The sequence below is a fragment of the Gavialis gangeticus genome, unplaced genomic scaffold (assembly GCF_001723915.1).
Source record: "Gavialis gangeticus isolate Ggan-Ray unplaced genomic scaffold, GavGan_comp1, whole genome shotgun sequence".
NCBI lineage: Eukaryota > Metazoa > Chordata > Crocodylia > Gavialidae > Gavialis > Gavialis gangeticus.
The window spans coordinates 112773079-112795467 of record NW_017729025.1 but is presented as its reverse complement, the minus strand read 5'-3'; the positions used below and the strand labels follow the sequence as shown (position 1 = coordinate 112795467).

The 22389-nt window shown below is 41.3% G+C and overlaps 1 protein-coding gene across 4 annotated transcripts in view; it reads right to left on the bottom strand.

The window, feature by feature from the left end:
* Positions 1-22389, bottom strand: part of SHANK2 (SH3 and multiple ankyrin repeat domains 2) — an 856646-nt gene that overhangs the window by 67970 nt on the left and 766287 nt on the right. For all 4 annotated transcript variants that reach the window (XM_019519421.1, XM_019519422.1, XM_019519423.1 and 1 more), the window contains one exon: positions 1811-1946. In XM_019519421.1, the coding sequence (XP_019374966.1) occupies positions 1811-1946 (136 nt within the window). The remainder of the gene's footprint in view (positions 1-1810; positions 1947-22389) is intronic.

Here is a 22389-nt window from a genome sequence, read left to right as displayed (position 1 = left end):
ATTTATTGATAATTTATTATTAGATTATTAAGAAGCAGGGTAAATAGCAGTGGTGCTTGAAGAGACACATTTTTGAATAGTAAGTCATGTAATATGACTGACATTTTTGTACATATTCCTAACTCCAAGACTACTGCAGTGCAGGGGAGAGCCACGCCAAATTCTGCCATGAAGATTGCGTGGTCTCTATTGTTTAATAGCTAGGAGCACTTTAGACAGATGTCAGCTGCTAGAGTGCAGTACCACCATCTTGTTGAGAACTGGAAGGTCATGGCCATGAACTCGAACCAATGACTGCTAGAAGTGGAGAGCTTAGTGAACATGACAGTAATGTAACTGGGGGAGGAGGAGAAAGTCGGGTTTTGGAGAGAAGCAGTTACCCCAGGTGCCAGCTAGGAGGGAGAGCTAGGAACTTTATCTCCACCAAGCCTCTCCTGGGGGTCCCGGCAGTGGCAGGGAAAGCCTTGCACTGTCCCTGCCACCAGGAGCTATACAGAACAGTGCTGTATTAAGCAGCATATCTAGGGGTGAGGGAAGAATGGAGGATGCAGAATGATTGCCCCTTCCTCTGAGATACACTCCCCAGGAGCCCTTGTAGCAGTGAGGGAACCCCTGCATTGCCACTGAATTGGGCAACACAGTGCAGCACCATACAGTGCATCTGGGGGACAGGAAAGCCAGTGGGACAAGTCCCTCCCTGAGTCACTCACTTTGTTCCCTGGACCTCTGAAATGCGACACCCTTGTATTGAAGGTAGCAAGAGTCTCTGTTTAATGGAAATTATGAGCAGCCAATAACACCTGCCTGACAAGGTCCTAATGCCACTTTCAGTTGCGCAAACTTTGGTTACCCTTGAGCAAGTGCAATTACGAAGTAAATGAGAGCAGTTCTACTCCCCTTCTTTGGAAGAATAAAAATAAATGTTACAACTCTTAAGGGTGTAGTCTAATCTCAGTACATGGGGTGTCCCACATTAATGTCCATTTAAAGCGAAAGACAGTTAACACAAATACCTGTACTTTTAAATGAAAACGCCTCCCACTTGGCACCAAGAAACTGCATTCTGAAAGCAATTTTAACAAGCTGTTGTTTTTAAAGCTGCACCAAGCTATCCTAAAATGTCTGTTCTGTTACTGAAGCATGCACATCTCCACAGGCAGTATGACGGGGAGTGCAGCACCCTTTCCGCTCTACAAGCCCAGGAAGAACCCAGTCTTCCAGCTTCAGGCTAATTTTAAACACTATGCACCTCTAATTGTATCCTTTTCTTAGTGGAATTTTATTCTAAATATTTTTCTTAATTTTCTTGCATGTAAAGATGATTAGGATGAGGTTTTACAAATGGACCCAATAGTAAAATGCTCAGGTGACTGCAACAGAAATAGTCACAGCCAAACCCGAGTGTATTTGAAAAGTCTACCCACTGAATACATCACTGTAAATCCTGCAGATGCTTTTAGGATGCTCTTGTTAAAAGGCTGGCTATAAGTTCACAGAAGCACACTGCAGAAAGACCTGTGCAGATAAACTTTAACAGTGAACACAACAAGGACTCAGTAACCTTTTTTCTTCACAATTTTACCTTAAAAAAAAAAAAAAAAAAAAAAAATTAAGTCTGTCTTCATCAGCAAATGTCAAGTACTCTTAAATTAGACAGTGAAATTAGATAGTGAAATGCTGCTTCCCAATTAAAAGGAGGCATATATAATGTGGAAGTAACTGAAATAAATGCAAAATAGTCTCCAGCCTAAATTCTATTCACCTTCAAGCAACACCAGAAAATTTTCAGTTAGCAAAGAAAAAGATATACCTTTCTTCCTGGCGGTGTCATCTGGATCAAGACTCCTGGTTACTGTAACAACCTTAAGAACTAGATGATTGCCCCCTTGTCGAATCATGTTTACCACCTGCCTGTGGCCAACTTTCACTACATTTTCATTGTTAACCTACAAGGAAAAAAGACAAGGAAAAAAAAGAGAGAGACAGACACTTTTTAGATCAAATATAGAAAAATCCTATACCACCAATTTTAAAATGGAAAGGGAGAAGCATAGAAAATTATAGAATTTGAATGGACTTACTTAGGTTTGCTAATTATTTACTTATACAATATCAGCAAATATTTATATTATTTCATTTCTTTAATATGCCCACTAGAATATTTATAAGCATTTCATTTACATTTAGATCCAGGATCCTTGCAAAAAAATCTGACTTTCAAAGGCACTTCTATTTTATTTCCTATTTGCTTCCCAGCATTCTGCCTTTCCTTTATTACCTCCTCAAGAGTCCAAGGTAATGGAAGCACCTGTGGTTAGGCTACTACAATCCAAAAGCATTTCCAACATATAGGAAAAGTTACCTATTGTGGAATCTGTTTCAATGGAACATTGTTTTCATATTATTTTGTTGGCTTATTTTTTTTCTTAAGGGAAAAACCTAACTTCAAATCATATTTATACAGTTATATTGCAGGGCAGCAGCAGAGGATCCTGGCTAGAACTAGTGTGAAAGAAGGCATGAGCAGAGGGACAGAACTGGGTAACCCAGTAACGAAGGCACTCCCCTAGGACAGTGATCTGGGTTCCAGTCCCTGCTCCCAGTTTTATTTCACACAGTACAAAATGTATAAAAGCAGTCCTTCAAGTGCCTTCAAGACTGGGCTAAAGATTTTTGGCTTCCTCTTGTTTTCTCTCCGATTTATTCTATTTCACATTTTTGGCAACTCAACAGAATGACAGGAAGGGCAGATCATTCTAGCCTACCATGTAGCCTGGTGGGTAAGGTACTTTTCTGGAAGGTGGGTTGAATCCCCTCAGGCTGAGAAAAGCCTAAAACAGAGGTCTTTTGGTTTCATTATGACACTTATGTAAAACAGTGGTGGTCAACCTTTTGGACAGGCATGCCACAAGTTAATTCCCAAACCCTCCCTGAGTGCCACTCTGGTCCCCACCTTCCAGCGGTATATTGGATAGAGTTTGCATCCTGTGGGGTACCAGAATGGAGGCAGAGGAGCTTGAGTCTCCAGTTACACAGAGCAGAACGGGGAGGCTCAAGCTCCCCTACCTCCATTCTGGTGCCTCTCTTGACTGAGTACCCGGGGCTTGTGTGCCACATACAGCAGCTGCCTTGCTACTTGGGGTATGTTTGCTACAGGTTGGCCACCACAGTGGAAAAGGTGGGCACCACTTTTCTTCTCCTGGTGTGTTTTAAAAGAAAGCGATGAGATATTTGTTTGCTAGGGATGAAGAGGGTGCTTACATCAGGAGGTGGTTTCAACCCGTGAATCCTCATCAGGATGCCTACCCGAGCTGCAATTAGGCAGCTGAATTCAAGAAAGAGTCAGGGTTCAGAATAACTCTTCTTTGAATAGCTTCTGCAGTCTGGCATCCATTACATGTTCACCTTATTCTTTACTTGTACCATTTAGGAACTTGAGGTCTGTGATTTAGGCACTTAGCTCCAGGTTTGGAAAACTTAGTTATAGCAACACAAACTTTTTGGACCTAGGCCTTACTTTTTTTTTTTGGAAAAACAACAACTAAATGTTAACTAACATCAACCACCAAAATTATTTCCCTTGCTAATGGACATTTAAAATAAAAAAGCGAGCTGATGATAGATACATTTGTATCCTTAGAACAGATTTTTTAAAATTATATTCTCTGGAAGATGGAGACAGGGAATCCTGATACATTGGGGGGGAGGGGGGGGCACAGACTCCCCTCTGCATGTACATTTTTGTACCACATCTACATGCAAGTCCTAGTAGAGTCTGCTTGGATACAAGTAGCAGGTCCTAAAAAAAAACAAGAAACAAATATAGCAGTGCGGATATCCAACCAGTTTCCAGTTTAGGATAGTAACCTTAAGCTCACACTGCTGGATAGCAAAGAGACAAAAGTCTACTAAACACACAGTACTTACAGGAGACGCCACCTACTCAGAATATGAACTAGACACGTGTCATAACATGACATTTTTGATAAATATATTTTAACACTATAAAATATTGCTTCTTCTGACAGCTACTTCTGACACACAAGACATTTTTGATTTTGCCTTCAAAACAACACAAACTGTGGTTCAAGAACAACAGAACTGCTATTATACAGAATCATAGAAAATTAGGGTTGGAAGGGACCTCAGGAGGTTATCTAGTCCAGCCCCCACTCCTTTGTCCAATTTTGTCCAATTTCTAGTCCAATTTTCACCATTACGATAAGCAAAGAGTTATATCACTGAAGTTTGAACTTAAAATTTGTTTTGTACCATACTGAAAATTTTTTTTTAAGTGGACAAGATGAACTTTAAGAAACAATTTTAGCTTTGTGAATTTAACATTTTACCAATGAGTAATTATGAACCAGTAGCTCCAAGAGCTGAAATATTGAGGTCAGTAAAAGCAACCGACTGAATGTGGCTCAACTGCTTCCAGCATACAAGAAAATAAATGGTCCCTGTAGACTACTATTCTGTCTCTTGACAATGGCCAGCATTATGGCCAGATGCTTCAGAAAAAAAGTGCACAGAAACCTTTAGTAAGTATTATGGGATAGCCTCCTTAGAAAAATGTCTTTCAAAACTCTGTCAGTTAAAATGAGCCAGTGCCCTGAAATGTATTATTTCCAATCTAGCACATATAGGAGTTTGATGGCATCCATGCCCAATCTTCTTTTTATCCACATTTTTTATCACCCATACCTTGCAATAATGAGTTCCACAGGTTAATTATGGGAAGTATAAAAATGATACATCTGATAGGGCATTAAGACCTATTAAAGTTGAATTACATGAACATTTATTATGTTTTCTTTTCAGAAGTACCACGCCACTAAACTTAACACAGGGTGCTTTTGACAGTGGCTGGTAAGAGCTCAACACAACATACTTTTCAGAATTTGACATTAACCTGGACATTGAATTCAGGACTGACCAACAACAAACCAAACCAGACCTTTCTCACCTGTTTATATATGATCATGTCTAATTCTGTGTGCTACCTGTGTTTATTGCATTATTTTTGTTTAAAATTTATAAAGTATTAGAAATAACAAAAAGCAATGGTATTACTAAAATAAATGAAGTTACAGAAACATTAGACTTCTATTAGTGTGACAACAACTTCACTACAAAATCTCCAAATAATTATTTGAAATATTAAGTTTCCTATGTGCAGTGCTCCAATCCATGACCCCCCCCCAAAAAAAATGAACCAAAAATTACATTAACTAGAGCAAAATGGAAGAAATGAGACCAAGTTATAAAAATAAATCAGCTGAAAATAATGTTTACTTTTTATTCAGAACAGCCAACACACACCTTTAAAAATTATGAAATAAAAATATTTGACTGCAGTATAAAGGAGCACCCATACAGATCTCTCAACCGCCTTCCAAAAGCAAACTCAAACATACATTAAAAAAGAGTTTGACCTTCATATACTCCAAGTAACTGGGAATTTCAATTTTAAACTACTCTTACACACAGCAAAGTTTGAGCAAAGTTATTGTAATCTGGAAGAAAAAAAGAAAGGGCAGATGCCTTCCAATTTAACAGGCCTCTCCCCCTACAATATGAAAACAAACTTCCCAAACTTTTCACTATTTAAATGAGGGAAAATGCACTTACTAAAAATAAATACATTTTTTTTTCAAAGAAAGGAACAATCATAGTACAAATTTTCAAATTACTAGCCAAGTGCTGTGCCCCTAAGCCTGACTCTGCCTGGACAGAAGCTTTTTCATTTTATATGAACAAGTATCTGTGTAATATATCTACTGACAACTCATCCTTATAAAAGGTGCTGACTAGTAGGGTGGTCTCCCTTCAGTGATGGAAGCAGCAAAGTATTAAACTGAACATTTAAGGCTGAGCTATCATCTATAGTATCTGTGTTCTTTGGAGGACATGACTGAAGTCACATGACAAAATCCACTATAAACTTTCTCCATCTTCCTAGCATCTGGTATTGACTGCTATCTGAGACAAGACAGTAGTCCAGCTGAACTACTGGCATGTGATAGGGTAGCTGCTGTGTTCCTAAATATATTTTATAAAATGGAATAAAGCATTACACTTCCTAAGAAGCTCCTACTACTAAATGAATCAACACAGTAATTCCTGCATTACAGAAAACAAATACATAATTAGAATCCATAAAATGCATTTTAACTGGAGTTATTTCTTTAAACAGAGTTAGTCAGAACCAATTAGAAAATGTCTCCTAATGTTTTCAGGAAAAAAAATGCAGAGCTACAATAAAGCAACAGCACATTAATCAAACATATGCACACTTTACTATAAAAAGTGATAAATGGAGTATGCAGTGCACCATCTGCTGGCATTATGATGTGCAATGATGTTATTTAACTTTTGGAGCCAGAACAAATATATACAAGGCATATATTTTTTAAATGGTCTCAAACACAATCTATAATTGAATGTGTACAATGGGTTTGTTTAAAAGCCACAGATATGACATTAAAGAGCTGCTGAACCTAAAAGATTTCTGCTATAATAATATAGACATTGACAGGGGATATAAAGGCAATTTGCTTCTGCAAAATGTGTATGGAGGGTATGGTGTTTAAACACTGTAGAAACAACCAAGAGGTATCTCACCTCTATTATTACTAAACCAATCAGAGAAACTTTGTAGACTTGCATTGCACATAAAAAGGTAATTAGTGACCGACTTCAAGAGACCAGGATTTCACGACTAATTTTCTTCTGCCTTGCAGTTTGTGCAGTCATTTACTCTGATGCAAAATGAATGCAGAGTTGGTGTACAATGGTACCCAGTCAGAACTGTATGCACACACTTTGCCTGGTCCTTAAATAACTTAGCAGGGAGAGGACAGCAGGGGGGGCGGGGGGGTGGAATCAGGCTTAAAACATTATTCACATGGATGAAGACTGAGTTATTTCCAACCAACCCAGTGATAACTGTGTATTCACTTCTACAGGCTTGAACACAAAGATGCAGTGCTATAATTTGAATATTAATACTGCCAATAAAATTAGCAGCAAGTCTTCCCAGTAGTTTTAATTTGATATTATTGCTGTAACACTTCTGCAGGTATAAGTAATTTGGTGATATTGATTCTTTGCGTCTATATCAAAGCCTTGGCAATAAATAATCCCAGATGACTACTGCAGCTCTGCACCTTGTTCTCTAAAACCTGACTGAAGAAGGTAATTATTATAAATCACTAAAATACTTAAATATATATTTCACCTGTGCCAATTTCTTTAACAATGGCATAGAAAACTCTAGGAGAGGGGATTAAAATGCAGATCTTGGTGTTAAATTTAATTATGTTCTCTGCCATATAATAAATATGGCTTTTTCTTGCAGCTTCTCTTGTTGAAAAAAAAAAAAAAACCCCAACATAAAATAGTGATAATTTCATACCCAATGTATTTTGTAGGTTGTGAATTTTGTATAAAAAACCTTAAAGCAACATTCAAGAGGGAGCATATTTTTGTTTATATGAAATTAAATGTAGGATTAATGCTTGTATCTATAGGTAGGTCTTTCAAAATTGCACACTCAGCACATGCAGGTGCTTCAGGGCATGAGACAGGAGAGCTATGGCTTCTCACAATGAGCTGAGAAATCTTTAAAACAAACCTATCTTTTCACACACAAATTTGCACAGTGGGATAGGAGACAGCATGTCACAACAGCACTATCAGGTATATTCAGGTAATCATAGTAACCTCTCAAATACCAGCTTCTACATGAACTACCGATGAAATCAGCAGACAATATGCCCTCAAGTGCTAACAGCACAAAGATGAAACATAGCTGTCCTGGGCAGGAAAAAGTTCTGAAAGATTTTGCGACTCATAAGCAATTATGCTGCCTTGTGGATATTTTAAAGGATAGCTGTATGTCAGTAGGGGTCTTTGGATTTTCTCAAACTTTGGAGGAGTCTAGGTCCCCCAGCAGTCAGGGCTGTCAGGATTAGTGGGAAGGCTGATTTCTGAAAATATTGGCATGTAACTAAAGAACTACATGGCAGTGAGATGTTAGGATAAGAAACTTTACTTGTCTTTTTGTTTTGTCTTCAAATTTATGGCCAGTTTTTCTTGTATAATTTCTTTCTCCTATATCATAAAGCCTTTTTTTTGTTTCGTCTCCTTACCGAGTGCCTATGATAAAGAGTGATCTCTGGGCGAATGATATTCCAGGCTAATTCATTTTATGGAAAGAAGGGGGGCCTAAAAAATTTATTTCACAACACAAAGAGAATTCACTTCGAGCTGGCACAGATTCCCCTGCTGCAGCTATGGGGTTTGGTATAAGGGTAGGGAGCTGAGGTTTGTGGGGCTAAGGAGTTATCCCAAGGCAAACCTTGGTCTCTTCCCTGAGACAAGCAGCAGGAAAAAACTCAAAGCTTTTGGGGAGAGGCCATGAACGCGTCTGTGACGCTGGTGGTTGAAGTAAAGTACTTTGACAGTTTACAGCAGGGGTGGGCAAAATGCAGCCTGCGGGCCGGATGTGGCCCACCAGGCCATTCTATCCGGCCCACGGGGCCCCTAAAAAATTTAGAAAATTAATATTCATCTGTCCTGGGCTGCCTGTCACGCAGCCCTCGATGGCTTGCCAGAACTCAGTAAGCGGCCCTCTGCCCAAAATAATTGCCCGCCCCTGGTTTACAGCCGTAGTGAAGGTCACCTTTTGTTGAAGGTACATCGACCCTGAAATCCTTGATAACACCGAAGTCTTCATACAAGAGCATTCTCAAGGAACGCTTCTTACTGTCTTTGGTGGATGATAATCTGGCCTCAAGTACTCACTTCATTGTTACTTCTTGGTGAACTACAGAAATGTGGTCTATCTGGGCATGACACTTTCAGTCCTTTGGAAACAGAAATGCCCATTAGTACAGGATGCTGTAGCAAGTTTCTTCTTCAGCCACACAAGCTACTGCAAGCACATGAAATCTGTCTTTTGATCTTTGCTCTAGCTTGTCACAGAATGCTGAATCTATTCTCAAACTTGCATTGCAAAAGTATTCTATGGTTTGGGTCCAGGTAGCTAAAAAACCATCTTAAACTCCAGGAGCAAGACTGTGGTTAATAATATATGGTCTTCTATCACAGTGGAACTTTCTATGCTACAAATAAAGTTTGCCTACGTGGGAGATGGAGCTTTGTCAAGAGCCAGTCTGAGATTGTGGAATGTACGGAACAGGACTCAAAAGACCACTATAAGCCTTGCTGTCTTCTGCTCTAAGAGTAACGTCCATTCCTTTGGCCTCGACTACTTAAATGTAAATACACAGCAACATTTACATGAAAAAATAAACCTGCCAAAAACAAAGCAAAACCCTGTCTGGAGAGGATGAAACAACCACCCCTACATGATAGATGTACAGTGACATTGTGGAAGGAGCTCAAATACCACTGTAATGAGTACAAGAAATATAATGATATAAAACAGAATACAATAGTACTAATATAAATTAAATTTCACTCACTGAAAAGTAAAAATCATGTTTTATAGAGGGACATAAGATATACAGTTTATAGATTACTTGCAGCCAACTCATTTGCGCCACTGTATTATTTTAGATATAGCGCTGTCCTGCAGCAAAGAGAGCCCAAACAAATTAGAAAGAGAAATATTAGCAAGCGTATAACCTCTAAAATGTGTGAATTCCTTTAGCTGCATTAGAGTGATGTTGAACTACTTCAGACAACTTTCGTATGGCTGACTGAAACAGTCTGGAACTAGCAAGGAGCCACTGCATTGAATACACTCACGTCTATGGCAAATTGCAGTAATTCAACCCACTACACACTGCAAGACCTACTCTTAAAGGGAATATGTTGTTAAATTTATTTCTTGCCCTGGGCCAGATCCAGCCTAGGGTACAATGTGGCTTCAGTGGCAGCAACTCCGTCTCTAGGCTGATGCAGGTGGCAGTGGCGGTAGCTCCATCTCCTGCTGCATGTGTTTTGTGCTGCAGCAGCAGCTCTGGCACAGAACGCATGGTAGCAATAGCTCGAGCTCCAGGTCTAGCCCAGGGCACACGGCAGCAGTGCCTGAGGAGCTGGGGCTACAGCACTGGCAACAGGCAATGCCACATCCACCAGCACCCACAATCCCTAGATTCTAGGATAGACAACTCCCTCCTTCCTCTCAGCCATGCCCTCTAACTTTGGTGGCCTGGTGGTAGCCTGGTAGTCCAGATAAGCACCTTTATGGGCCATATCTGACCCACGTTGCATGTTTGACACCCTTACTGTAGGGGATAAGTAATGACAGCAGGGCTACGGGCAGTGTTGCCCAGGCACAGGAAGGCAGGGACAGCGTGTGCAGTGGGTGTACTCTTCACTTAGGTAATTAAGATGCCACACACAGCATTGGATCTGTGGTACCATACGATTCAAAAGCCATTATTACCTCTTGCCCCAGTTTCTCCTAATTCATTGCAGAAGGGGAAATCAGATTTAAGTTCTGACTGTGTACTGAATTTTCACTGCAATTGTTACTCTATGGCATTCTGTCTTAATGTGCAACAAACATGTTAGCACAGTTGAGGTAGTTAAACACCACTGAATAGCCCCAATATAATGAAGGCTAACATATCTGAAGCTTTGCTTGCTTGCCTCCTGGTGGGGCTTTTCAATCATGCTCACACTTAATCATTTGGGCTAATGCAATTGAGACAACCCTTTTGCCTGACGTATGGTACCCTGGGAAGTGTCTCTGAGGAATGGATACTTAAACTAGCAATGATAAATGCAACAACTTCTCATGCCAAACCAAAGATGGTGCGTATACACACCAGAAAAACTCAAGCTTACTGAGTTTTGGCAAGCCATTGAGAGCCACATGACAGGCAACCAGGGTCAGATTAACATTAATTTTCTAAATTTTTTTTAGGGGCCCTGTGGGCCAGACAAAATGGCCTGGTGGGCTGCATCTGGCCCGCGGGCTGCATTTTGCCCACCCCTGCTGTAAACTGTCAAAGTACTTTACTTCAACCAACAGTGTTGGGCTCCATACAAATAAAAGACTCAATCCTCATCATCTACATTGTAAAGACAAAGCAGGGCCTAAATATTTCTACCACTGCCTCACTGTGGGCACATCTACACAAGACATTTACTGAGGAGCTGACTAGTTAGATCCACAGTAAAGCATCAGCATCTACACATGCAGTGCTATTAGGTTGGAGTAAACTAATTAATTCTGTTATAGGATAGTACTGCCCAACACAAGTACTATCCTATGGAACAGTTATTTATTCTGCTGCAGCACACAGGTAGGTGCTAACCAGGGCTGCCTGGGGCACAAAGGTGACAGTGGAGCTGCCTGCTGGCTGACCCTGCACTGTAGCTCCCTCATGCCTAGGCACGCCCATCTGCAGCATGTTTAGCTGGTTCAGAGCAGCCCTGGGCTGGCAGGCTGACCCCCAGACCTCCCTGACAGCCAGGGCTGTCACCCCAACACAACATGCTGCAGTCCCAGGCACATGTGTGAACACTGCACCTGGGAGCAATAAACTGTGGTGCAAACTGCACTAGAGTTTATTGGGTCAAATTAATTTTACGTGTAGATACTCCCTGTATGGTGTTAGAAAAGATAGCTAAGCTTAGGTAGGACCATGCATTAGTCTTAGGATAAAAACACTTGTTTAAACAAGTTATTTGAGAAATTAAATTCAGGAATGCTTGTAAAGTGTTTGAAAGATGAAAAGTGCCTTCTAAGAGCAAAGTAATAATAAAGCAATTAAGCTTTTCTGGGGCCCATACCCAGAAGCACTGCATACAGAAGATGATGTTATTAACAATCTTCTTCCCATAGCCAATGCATTGCTCAAAGTTATCACAGCACTTTACAAATATAGAGAAAGGCACACTCCCTGCCAGAAGAGTTTATAACCTAATCCAAGTAAGAGGAGAAAATAATGTACCAAGAGTTTAAGAGTGGGAAGAAGAATAGAGGAATAACAGTTTAAGGAGAATCTGCAGGAAGGAGAGAAATGACACTTGGACAGATGAGTAGAGAGAGCATATTCCAGCTGGGAAAGGAAGGGAAGAAGGGAGACTGCAGGGAGGTACAAGATGTGGGCTTTGCAGAACACCACATTTTAATAGATTTCCCATACATGAAGATGAGGGTTTTCAGGTTACAGCTAAGAAGCATTCCAACAGTTTTTGCTCTGATAATAGGCAATCTTCTAATTGGCTGCAAAAAAAGAAAATTCCAATTTGAACATCATCATATGACAGCAGCTGAACAAGCTGGAACAGCATCACTGTAGCAGCCTTCCCGTAGGAGGGTGCAAAAGGAAAAAAAAAAAATCTACCAGAGAAAGAGACCTTTAAGGATTTCTTTTCTATTATTTCTTTTTAAAATACATTTGTGCGAATTCCTTTCAAGCATCATGAAAAGAACAGCCTGATGACATATACTATTGCCTTGTCCAAAAACAGACCCTTCTCTCATCTGGTCATCCTTCCAGTAGAAGGAGTGCTCAGTCATTTGCCTAAGCATTTAGCTAATAAGACCTCAGTCATTTCTCTCATGGTATTATCACAGATACACCTGCTAGCAGTTCAGTCAGACATGACTGTAAGCTGCCAGCAGTTTCCCATAACACCCTCCCCCAAATGTCAACTTTGCTGGAAACATGTAAAACTGTTTTATATATTATATATATTCACAATCAGCCATATGTAGTCATAAAAATCAGTTTCTACCCACGCACTTAAAACAGACTAACTCAGTTATTGTGATCTCTATAAAAGAGAAAAGGTTTCTTATTTGCCATTTTACGATTGAGAAACTGAGGTACAGAGACCAAAGTCACACAAGAAATGTGAGAGAGCTGTGAACTCATCCCAGGATCACCAGGATCATTGTTTAACCACAAGAACACCTTTCCATTTAAAAAACAAAAGCCTAAGATAGCAGCTGGTTCCAATTTCTTCATGGTAACCCATTTGGTGACCCATAGAAACAAAGGACTTTAAGGAACCAGCTGGCTCATTGAATCTATTCCCCTGCAACGTCAGCCATCAATTCAATAGATGTTATGTCCAACAGGATCTATAGGAATATCTTCTCCAGCTCCACCCACACTCTAACCCACCCAATTGGTTTAAAGCATGAAAATCCAGAATTAAGCCTGGAACACTTCCTTTAGCCAGTCAAGCTTCATTTGCCTTTTACTGTCATTACTACAGCCAGGTACATCTCTGCCACAGGCCACAAAAACCCATCATCTGCAACAAGAGAATATAGAGTTTATGCTTCTGCAGCTCCTTTCCAAAATGTATCCCAGAAGGCTCAGTAATCTAATCTCTTTTATGATTACTAACCAGCCAATAGACTAAAAAAGAAAAATAGGATTGAGTTTGGGAATAGGGACAGAGAAGAGGAATGCAGAAGTTCCAAAACACAAACCCGAAGATTCACATTTGCTTGAAATGTCTGTAATAAGTTATCACCCATCCCAAACCACCACAAGACTTCTCACCCCAAGAGTTCCTGTTTAAGGTTCATTTTTATAGATCTCTTAGATTAAATTCAGAATAGATATGCTGTACACAAATCAGAGTCATAATAAAGACTGAATTATGGGCCTGTATATATAAACCTAGTTATCCAGAGGATGCTCTTTTAGTTAGATTGTGTTGTGTGAGCCAAGCCACTGAAATGAATGGATTTCCTGTGTGGCAGCCTAAATACTAAAACATGGTAACAGTGGCACATAAAATCTATAATGCTTTGACAATTCTGATGAGCTTACACAAATACTAAATGAGCTGCAACAGAAACAGAAGAAACACTGCTGAAGCAGAGAGTTCCAACCTATTGGACCTCAACTGATAAAATGTTGAAAAATTCTTGGAACAAGAAGTTATGCATGCCTATGTAACAAAGTACCAGACACCATAGGTAAGGCAACAGACAATCAATATATCCTTCTCTTACTGATCATCACCATTGTATGCACACACCACCATTAAATCTATGAGTCATGATTGGCAATTCCATACATGCTGTTTACTTGGAAAATATTCTGATAATGCTGTTTCAAATTATAAACAAACATTGGTTGAGTCATTAAAAATAACATTTGGAAACTCAAAACTGAAACCTGTTTCTCTGACAGATTTTTTATATCAGTGAACTTTCTCATTGTTTTGTTTTTATTGGATAACTCAAGTGTTGGACTGCTCAAGTCGGTTTGTATTTTCTTCACATTTTTCTCCTTTGAAATATTTACAATATTTTAGAAAGATCTTTGCACAGAATTACAGGAAAGATCATGAAGGCCAAAATTAATTCCCCTGTCCCTCTACTTTCATTTGGGGAGCCCAACCACTATGGCAAAAGGAACCAAAACCTAAGATATGTGGCATTGAGATCAGATGGTTTTGTACTGACTCCTTTCACTAGAGTACTTGAGTTCTTCCAAAAATTTATAAGCGATATTAATCATTCCAGGTAATCTTTAGGACACATAAGGTGTCTTGTCCCAATTGGCACAAGGCAGCCCCCATGCATCCCCTGGAACCAGAGGCTATTGATGGTGACGCTGTGACTGGCTAATTAGTTCTGCTGAGAACCAGGGGCTGTCCTAACACATCTCCAATACTTCTGGCTCTAGAGATAGCTTGCCCAGAGCTATCAAGGAGCATCTCTACAGGCTGAGGTCTACATTGCGAAGACATACTACAGTTTAGCTACTTGAATGCTGTGATCATCTCTCTCAAACTAGGCTACATAAAAACTTGTCTTGACCTATAAATATTATGGATTTTAGGGTGACAGAAACATAGGACTGAACAGGTCTTGCCTGCATCACCAAATCTATTGTCTCTGGGTACAAATAGTCACTGCCCTTTGTTGGCACTGGATATATAACCCAAATGCCTTGCTCTGGGTGGACCCAAACCCTCAAACTGACCATGACCTCTCCATTTGATAACGGAGGCAAATTTTATTGATACACAGTGATAGCAAATAAAAATAATGCAAACAATTCTATAGCTACCAGTCCCAGAGCTCACAGAGTCAAGGTACATCTGGCCAGTACATGCGCTTCACTTTGAGGTTCTCTCCTGAATGTCAGATGTCAGCAGCCTGGAGGTCAGAGGCTGAGGCCCACCTTCCTGCAGTGGGGTGGGTGAGATGGGCTGGTGGTGCACCCTCTGTCCATGGTGGCTGGGATTCCCCTCTCAAGGACCCTTTGGTGCTCTGAAAACCCTCCTTTTGTATTCTTTTTCTCCTCTGATGACTCTTCATCCTTGGGGAACGATGGTTGCTCTCCCTGTGGTCATCATACTGTCCATGTTCTGCCCTGTCAGCAGCTTCACAAACCCATCACATGCACACATCCTGATTTGGTTATTTTTGGTGTCCTCCTAATTTGGTCTGTCCCCACAAAACCAGAAATCCCAAGGCATTGCAGCTGGGCACTGTGACCTGGCCAACACTGCGGAGTCCCTTATCTCTGTTATAGTACACTGTTCATGTTATGGAACAGTGTGGTACATGTCTTCAATTTCCCAGCCTGTGTCTGCTTGCCCGTGCCGGACACAGTGTGCCTTGAAGGAAACTTTTGTCACAAACAGGCTTTTACAAATCAACTAGGGCTGTCAAATGATTTCAAAATTGATTGTGATTAGTTGCGCGATTAAAAAAATTAGTCACAATTAATTGTGATTTTAATCACATAGCTAAAAACTTAAAAATATGCACAGAAAAACTCAAAGTTATGCAAAATTATGCAGGTGCTTTGAATGGTTGAGGGTGTGTGTGTGTGTGTGTGTGTGTGTGTGTGTGTGGAAAATTTGTGAAGGTGTGGGGGGCTGTGTGTGGGGGGGGGTTTGGAGCCAGAGGAGGGGGGTCCCACATACCCTGTTAGGGTGTGGGGTACAGTGAATCAGGAGTGAGGGGCAGCAGCAGTGCTGGGGGGGGTGCTGTAGCTTGGGAGTGAGGGGCAGACAGACACGCAGACACACACAGACACCACCCAGCAGGTAAGTCTGTGGAGGGGAGGGGCATGGGAGAGGGAAAGGGCAGGGGGCAGATCAAAGCTCCCATGGTAAGGGAAAGAATGGGACAGGCAGGGGCAGGGTGAATGGGGCCACGGGGCCAGGGAGAATCATAGGAAGGAGCTGTGGCTGATTCAGGGGTGTGGGGGAGGCATGGGGAGCATGCTGTGCACACCCCTGGGGGAAGCATAGGGAGCATGTGCCCCCCTGGATTTGTGTACATGGTAGAGGTGGGTTGCTGCTGCATGCTGATCTCTGTGCCCTGCTGCCTTTGCTCGGGGAGCCATGTGATGTCATGCTGTGTCTCCTGCCACTGGGTGGGCAGGGGACACAACACAGCTAGTGCACAGCTCCTGGGGCAACAGCAGTGGGGTGCAGAGCCCCAGATAGCAATGGCAGCTCGCCTATGCCCCACGTACAAATCCAGGGGCATGTGCCCCCCATGCCTCCCCCCTGAGGATAAAGATAGTGGTGGGAGCAGCCGTCCCCTGCATTCCCTGGATGAGCCATGGCTTTGTCCCATGACCTTCCCTGGCCCCGGGGCCCCATTCACCCCAGCCCCTGTCCCTGCCCCTGCCTCATTCCTTCCGTCACCATGGGAGCCTTGATCTGCCCCCCTCCCCTCAATGCCTCTTCCCCTTCACAGACTTTCCTGCTGGGTACTGCACCACATGCTACCAGACTGCTTTCCTGGATGCCTGCAGGTTGTGGTTGTGTATCTGTCTGTGCTGCTCCCCTGGAGCTGCAGCTGCCTGGAGCCTGTGCCCAGGCTCCCCTAAAATCCTCTGCACTGTCACCACTACCCACAGGGTGGCCTGGAGGCAGAGCAGTACCCAGGTGTGGGCTCCAAAACCACATGTGATTAATGCATAAAGAAAATTAATGTGAACAATTAATGCATTAATCACATGCATTAATTAAGATTAATTGACAGCCCTACAATTAAGCCTTGCCATTGTCCTGGACCATTGTTCTAATGCATATTTACTTTACCTACAACCCAATTCCCAAAAACAAACCTCTAAATACCATTTTTTTGCTATCACCCTTGTACCATCATAATTTTTTGATGGTAGTACAAGCTGTGAGAAAACAGATATTTTAGCCCATTGTTAGTGTTTACGTGCCCAAAAATGTTGCCATAACCAAGGGTGGTCACAGTTTGCAATATCTTAAATGGGAGGACTTACTGTATGCCACAGGAATTCCCCTACAAGGCCTGTAGGGGTACTCCTGGAGCATGCTTGCAGACATACCCTGCCTCTCCTCCCCTCTTCCTGTATGGGATTCCTGTGGTGTGTGTGTATGTATTGGGTTGCCACACCCCAACTCAATGCTTGACACTTGGGGCCATTGTCCAGCAGGATCAGGCCTCTGAAGCCCTTGGGAGCAGCAGGGGCTCAATCCTATGGGATAAGGACTATGGCAACATCTGAAGAAACCAAAGTAACAGACACATCCCCATTTTTAAATCAGAGTCTGTTTCTAATCCCGGTGTCAAAAAGTTGTGTTTTTAACTCCTTTCACAGCCCTGTCAAACTCTTCACCTTCCTTGGCATTTACTTCAAATGTATTTATAGAGAGCAATCATAGTGTATTTATAGAGAGCAATCATAAAGCCTCTCAATATTTGTTTTTCCAAGACACTTTGCTTCCCATTCTCTTGATCAACCTATTAGCTGTTTCCCACACTTGTCCCAATTTGAATTCTTTTTTCCTGAAGGGACCAAAATTTTACAGTATTTTACAGGACATCTTGCCAATACCTTGTCCAATGATACTGATATGTTTGTCATCACTGGCAATGTTACACTTGATACTACATCGTCATATCACATTAGTAGCTCATAATTATCTTCCAATTTACTTAAAAAAAGAAAAAAAAAAAAAAAAAAAAAAAAAAAAAAAAAAAAAAATCACACAGGACATCTTCGTCCTCCTCCATTACTTCCATCTGATGAACCACTAACTCATAGCAGAATTTTTTGTTATTAATTCCTAAGGCCATAGCCTTGCACTTTTTACCTTTAATTTTCTATTAGTCTACTACTCAAAGTCCACTGAAGTTTTCCTCATATGAATAATACTTCCATTCTCCCCATATAGGAAACAGCTCCCAATTCTGTGTTAGCAGCAAATTTCATTAGCATACTCCTACTTTTTGTGCCAAGTTCACCAGGAATATAAATGAATTTGTTCCTAGGGCCAGTGATTGACAAACACCACTATTAGCCTCCTCCCAGCTCAGTAGCTCTCCATTTTGACACAACCCACTGTTGTCTCTCTTTATTTAACTTACAGTTCACATATTAATCCCAACCAGTAATTTCTTGTGTTCCACTGTATTGAAAGTTTTCCTAAAGTCCAGCTAGACTAGGAGGTTGTTAATGGGGTTTGGGAGGATTGGAAATCAAGGCCGGGTTGGGTACAAGGCAGGGAGCAGGAGTGGGGTAGGGTATAATTTTTTTCCGCTTGCTTCTCTGCCCAATTTGCATCCACATATGCCAGATGGAATTTCCCCCAACTATTAATTTCCCTAAGGAATTAGTGGTTTACCATGGATTGTCAGTGCAAGGAAACTGCCAGGAATTGGAAGAAGGTTGTAAGCATTAATGGGAGGAGACAGAGGGGCAGCAAATGCACCCGTTGGGGGCCTGCTGGACAGGTGGAAATATGCCAAGGACAGAGGTAAACATCTTCAGGCACAGGAGAAGGCATTTAGGTCCTGTTCCTCTGGTCCTAGTCTCCCTCTATCTCAGGGTATGTTGGGGTCTCCACTGGCTGTGATCCCATCACTAAGGTCATCCGAAAGCAACCTCCTGTACGTTCCATCTATGAATCAAGTTCAAGTCAGGAAAAACAGATAAGAGATCATTCTCAATAGTCGCTCCTCAACATATCATCTCCTTCCCCCTTGATGTCCATAAGAGCCCAGGCCTGGATATCATCTTCTTCTTTTGGTGTAAAACCGTTTAAGTTGGGCAAGCTTTTAGCAAAAATAATTACATTTTCAGTACTGCTTTATTAACTTATTATTTTATCTGTTTTTATAATTGATCTTCTTTCTTTTGTAAGTTGCCCTGAGCCCTTTTTGGAGAGGGTAGCACCAAATCAAATAAATAAAGTACTTCTCTTCTGTCATGAGTTCACCCTGCCATACATTCAATATAAAGCATAATACAAATGACCCACAAAGATATAGTAAGCATACCACAAAGATATTCCACATACAATGATATTATGCATTGTATGGCATAATCATGTTGGCTTTAATGCTTGGCTGGGTTACTATTTATGGCATGATATTCACATCCTAAATCTTATTCACATCCTAAATGTAATGTGTGCCAGGGCCTATAGTTTTAAAAGCCCCAGTGCAAAGTCTTGTTGCTTGGTTTATCTGTCATGTATCTAGCTGCAAGTATTTTAAATCAGGTTGAGCTCCTGAGCTGCTAAACATACTTAATCCTTCTTTTAAGTTCTACGTGATTGCATTGCTTGACACACATTTGCCTGACGTATTTGAATTAGGTACCAGAAGGCAGATTGGCATTCTGTTAAAGTCTGCTTTTGTTTTTCTGCAAAATAATTATATACAAACACAAAGAAAAAAAACAAAACCAACAACAACTAAATATTTTGGAGTTTGGATGCTTCATATATGTTCCAACTTAGAATGAAGGAGAGCATATCAGAGAACTGAACCTTAATGTTTACTTTCTAAGCAAAAAGCTCAGCCATACTTTATGCCTAAATAGTGGGATGCCCTGCAAATTCCTAAGCTACAATGAAATATGACAATAGTTATTTAGAGTCCATCTCTCTCTCAAATGTTAGCAAGATGCTTGTCTACGTGACCATAATTTCTTAACTGGTGTCACCACATGCTGTATTCAGGATTTTTTTAAAAATAATTCTCATCTAGCATCCTTCTCTTTTGATTTTCTTAGAGATGACATGTAATATCAGAATTGCCTACTTAATGAATAATGGATTTGGTTTGGTGTATTCCTCATCAGGTGTCAGCAAGTTGTATAACACTAGCTTTCCCCCCACAGAGAAGCCCACTCCAGTCCTCTCAAACATACAAGCCATGAGCCATAGTCTAACCTGTGAACTGATCAATTCCCACAGGCTTATTCAGCGTATATGCAATTCTTCACTTGCACTTAACTCTCATGGAGCAGTAAAGGCAGTTATGCAAGCACTGAAGACTTCAGATCTCTTTCACACAGCTCTTGAGTGTACCACCTGACAGGTATTTACAAGAGCTAAAACCTGAAAGTCTGAACACATCTATTTTTAAAAATTGTACACATCTATTTTAAAGGCCTTTATGCAAAGAGTTCTTTGCATATAACGTCAATATGGTGCTCTTTCTTTATGAAATAATAATACAACTTAAATATTCATTATCCTGAAATGAGCTACAGTAATCCAGATAATATGGTTGGAATATGATGTCATAGAGCAATGTAAAATGACTTGTACTACATGCTATACTGCTCTATTTCTTCTTCTTGCGCACAGTCTCATTCATTGATAATAATGTTTCTGGCTTATGGATAAAGCGGTCTTTTGTTTTAGCTGTGGAAGAACATGGATTTTGGGGTACTGAAAGAGTGAATTTGGGATTTTTTTTTTTAAATCAGAGATTTTTCAGTTTTTAAATAGGGAACACCAAGATTCCTGCTAGTGAGGCAAGTGGCAGGACCCAGCCAAAGGATCCTGCTCAGGGCTGGCACCAGGGACCCAGCTGGAGGTGGCTGACCTCCTGGCCGCTTGGAGCTTTCCATCTATATATAGATCTTTCTCTCTCTAGATCTAGAGTGAGAGTGAGCGAGCACAAGCAAGCGCGAGAGCAGTTGGGCAATGTTTTATTGCTATATTTACAATGTTAAAGCAATTTGGAAGCGTACCAGTGTCTCTATCATCATAATAAAATAAATTCTAAATATCTGTATGCTTTGATGTTTGCTTTTGGTTTTCTTATCACAGAAAACTTAGAGCTCCCCCAACCCCAATGGCTGCTGCCAGTGAGCTGTGGGCTGTGTTGGGGGGCATGTGGCCCTGCAGGGGGCAGGCAGGGGACCCACCCCTTCTGAGCTGCTCCCTCCACCCCTGGTCTCCCACCTCCTCACAGCCCGCCACCCCCTACATACCTGGAATGGAGCCCAGGTCAGGTCACTGCACCCTGCATTGCTGTGTACTCTGCATGGGCAGGCAGCATGCTGCAGCATCAGGGCAAGGGGAAGACAGAGCTGCTCTGGTTGGCTACCAAAGTGTCTCTTTGGAGGGCCTGAGCCTCTGGTTGCCTCAGGCATGGTCCTGGACTGTGCCCTGCCCCATTTTTTTGTTTTGGTGTTTTGTTTTGTTTTTGATACCTGGATATCTAGGTATCAGATTTTGAGCCCACACTGCAAATATGCAACACAGGGGAGTGATTTTTTGTTCCCAGCATGCCTCTTGCCATGTCTCAAACTGCTCCGAGATGCAGCAAGAGGCATATTCAGGCTTGTCTGGATGTACCCCATGAGTTTAGAGTTACAGAACAGAGAATTTAGGATAGCTTTGATGTTATCAGCCGTAAAAACCCATACAGAAATATAACAGAAAAGTGTATTTTATAGGGAGAAATGCAGACTATTTTGTTTTTCAAAGAGATGAAATGCAAGAAAATGAGAACTAGATACAAATACTGGTTGTAGGATGCCATGGTTTATTCAAATATGCAATAAATTTTGCTCATGAAAGAATATGAGCAGGACTGCTTTGAGTCCAGATGCACGAACTTGAGCATAAGCATACAAAATTGAGTTGTTACAGTTTGATTTCCCTTATACACACTCCAGGCCTTAACATTTCAAACATGCCTTTCCTGAAAAATGTTTTATAAGGTATACACTAGTTACAAGTGAACATCTGTTTCCATTCTGTCTCATCCATTATGGGCTTGTCAGGACTATACACAACATATCTATTGTTCTCTACTGTCTGTGGTTACAGGATTATTGCGTCATTATGACTGCTGTTTGCACAATGTCTCAAACAGCACTGTCACACAGCTGATTTGGCTTACCAGATCTAGTAAGACTTAGAATCACAGAAACACAGGGCTGGAGGGAACCTGAAGAACATCTAGCCTAACCCCCATTTCAGGCAGGCTCATCCCTGTCTAAGGTTATGCACTGTCATTTAAGAAGCCCAAGATGGGTTCATACCAACTTACACAGGTTTCTCTAAGCGAACTAGTTTAGTTGGTGAGAAACCAGAACACAAGTTCACCCTTTGCACCATGGGCCAATCCCAGCTGTGCTGGCTTGGGTCAGGTGGGGGGGGGGGGGGGGGGGGGGGGGG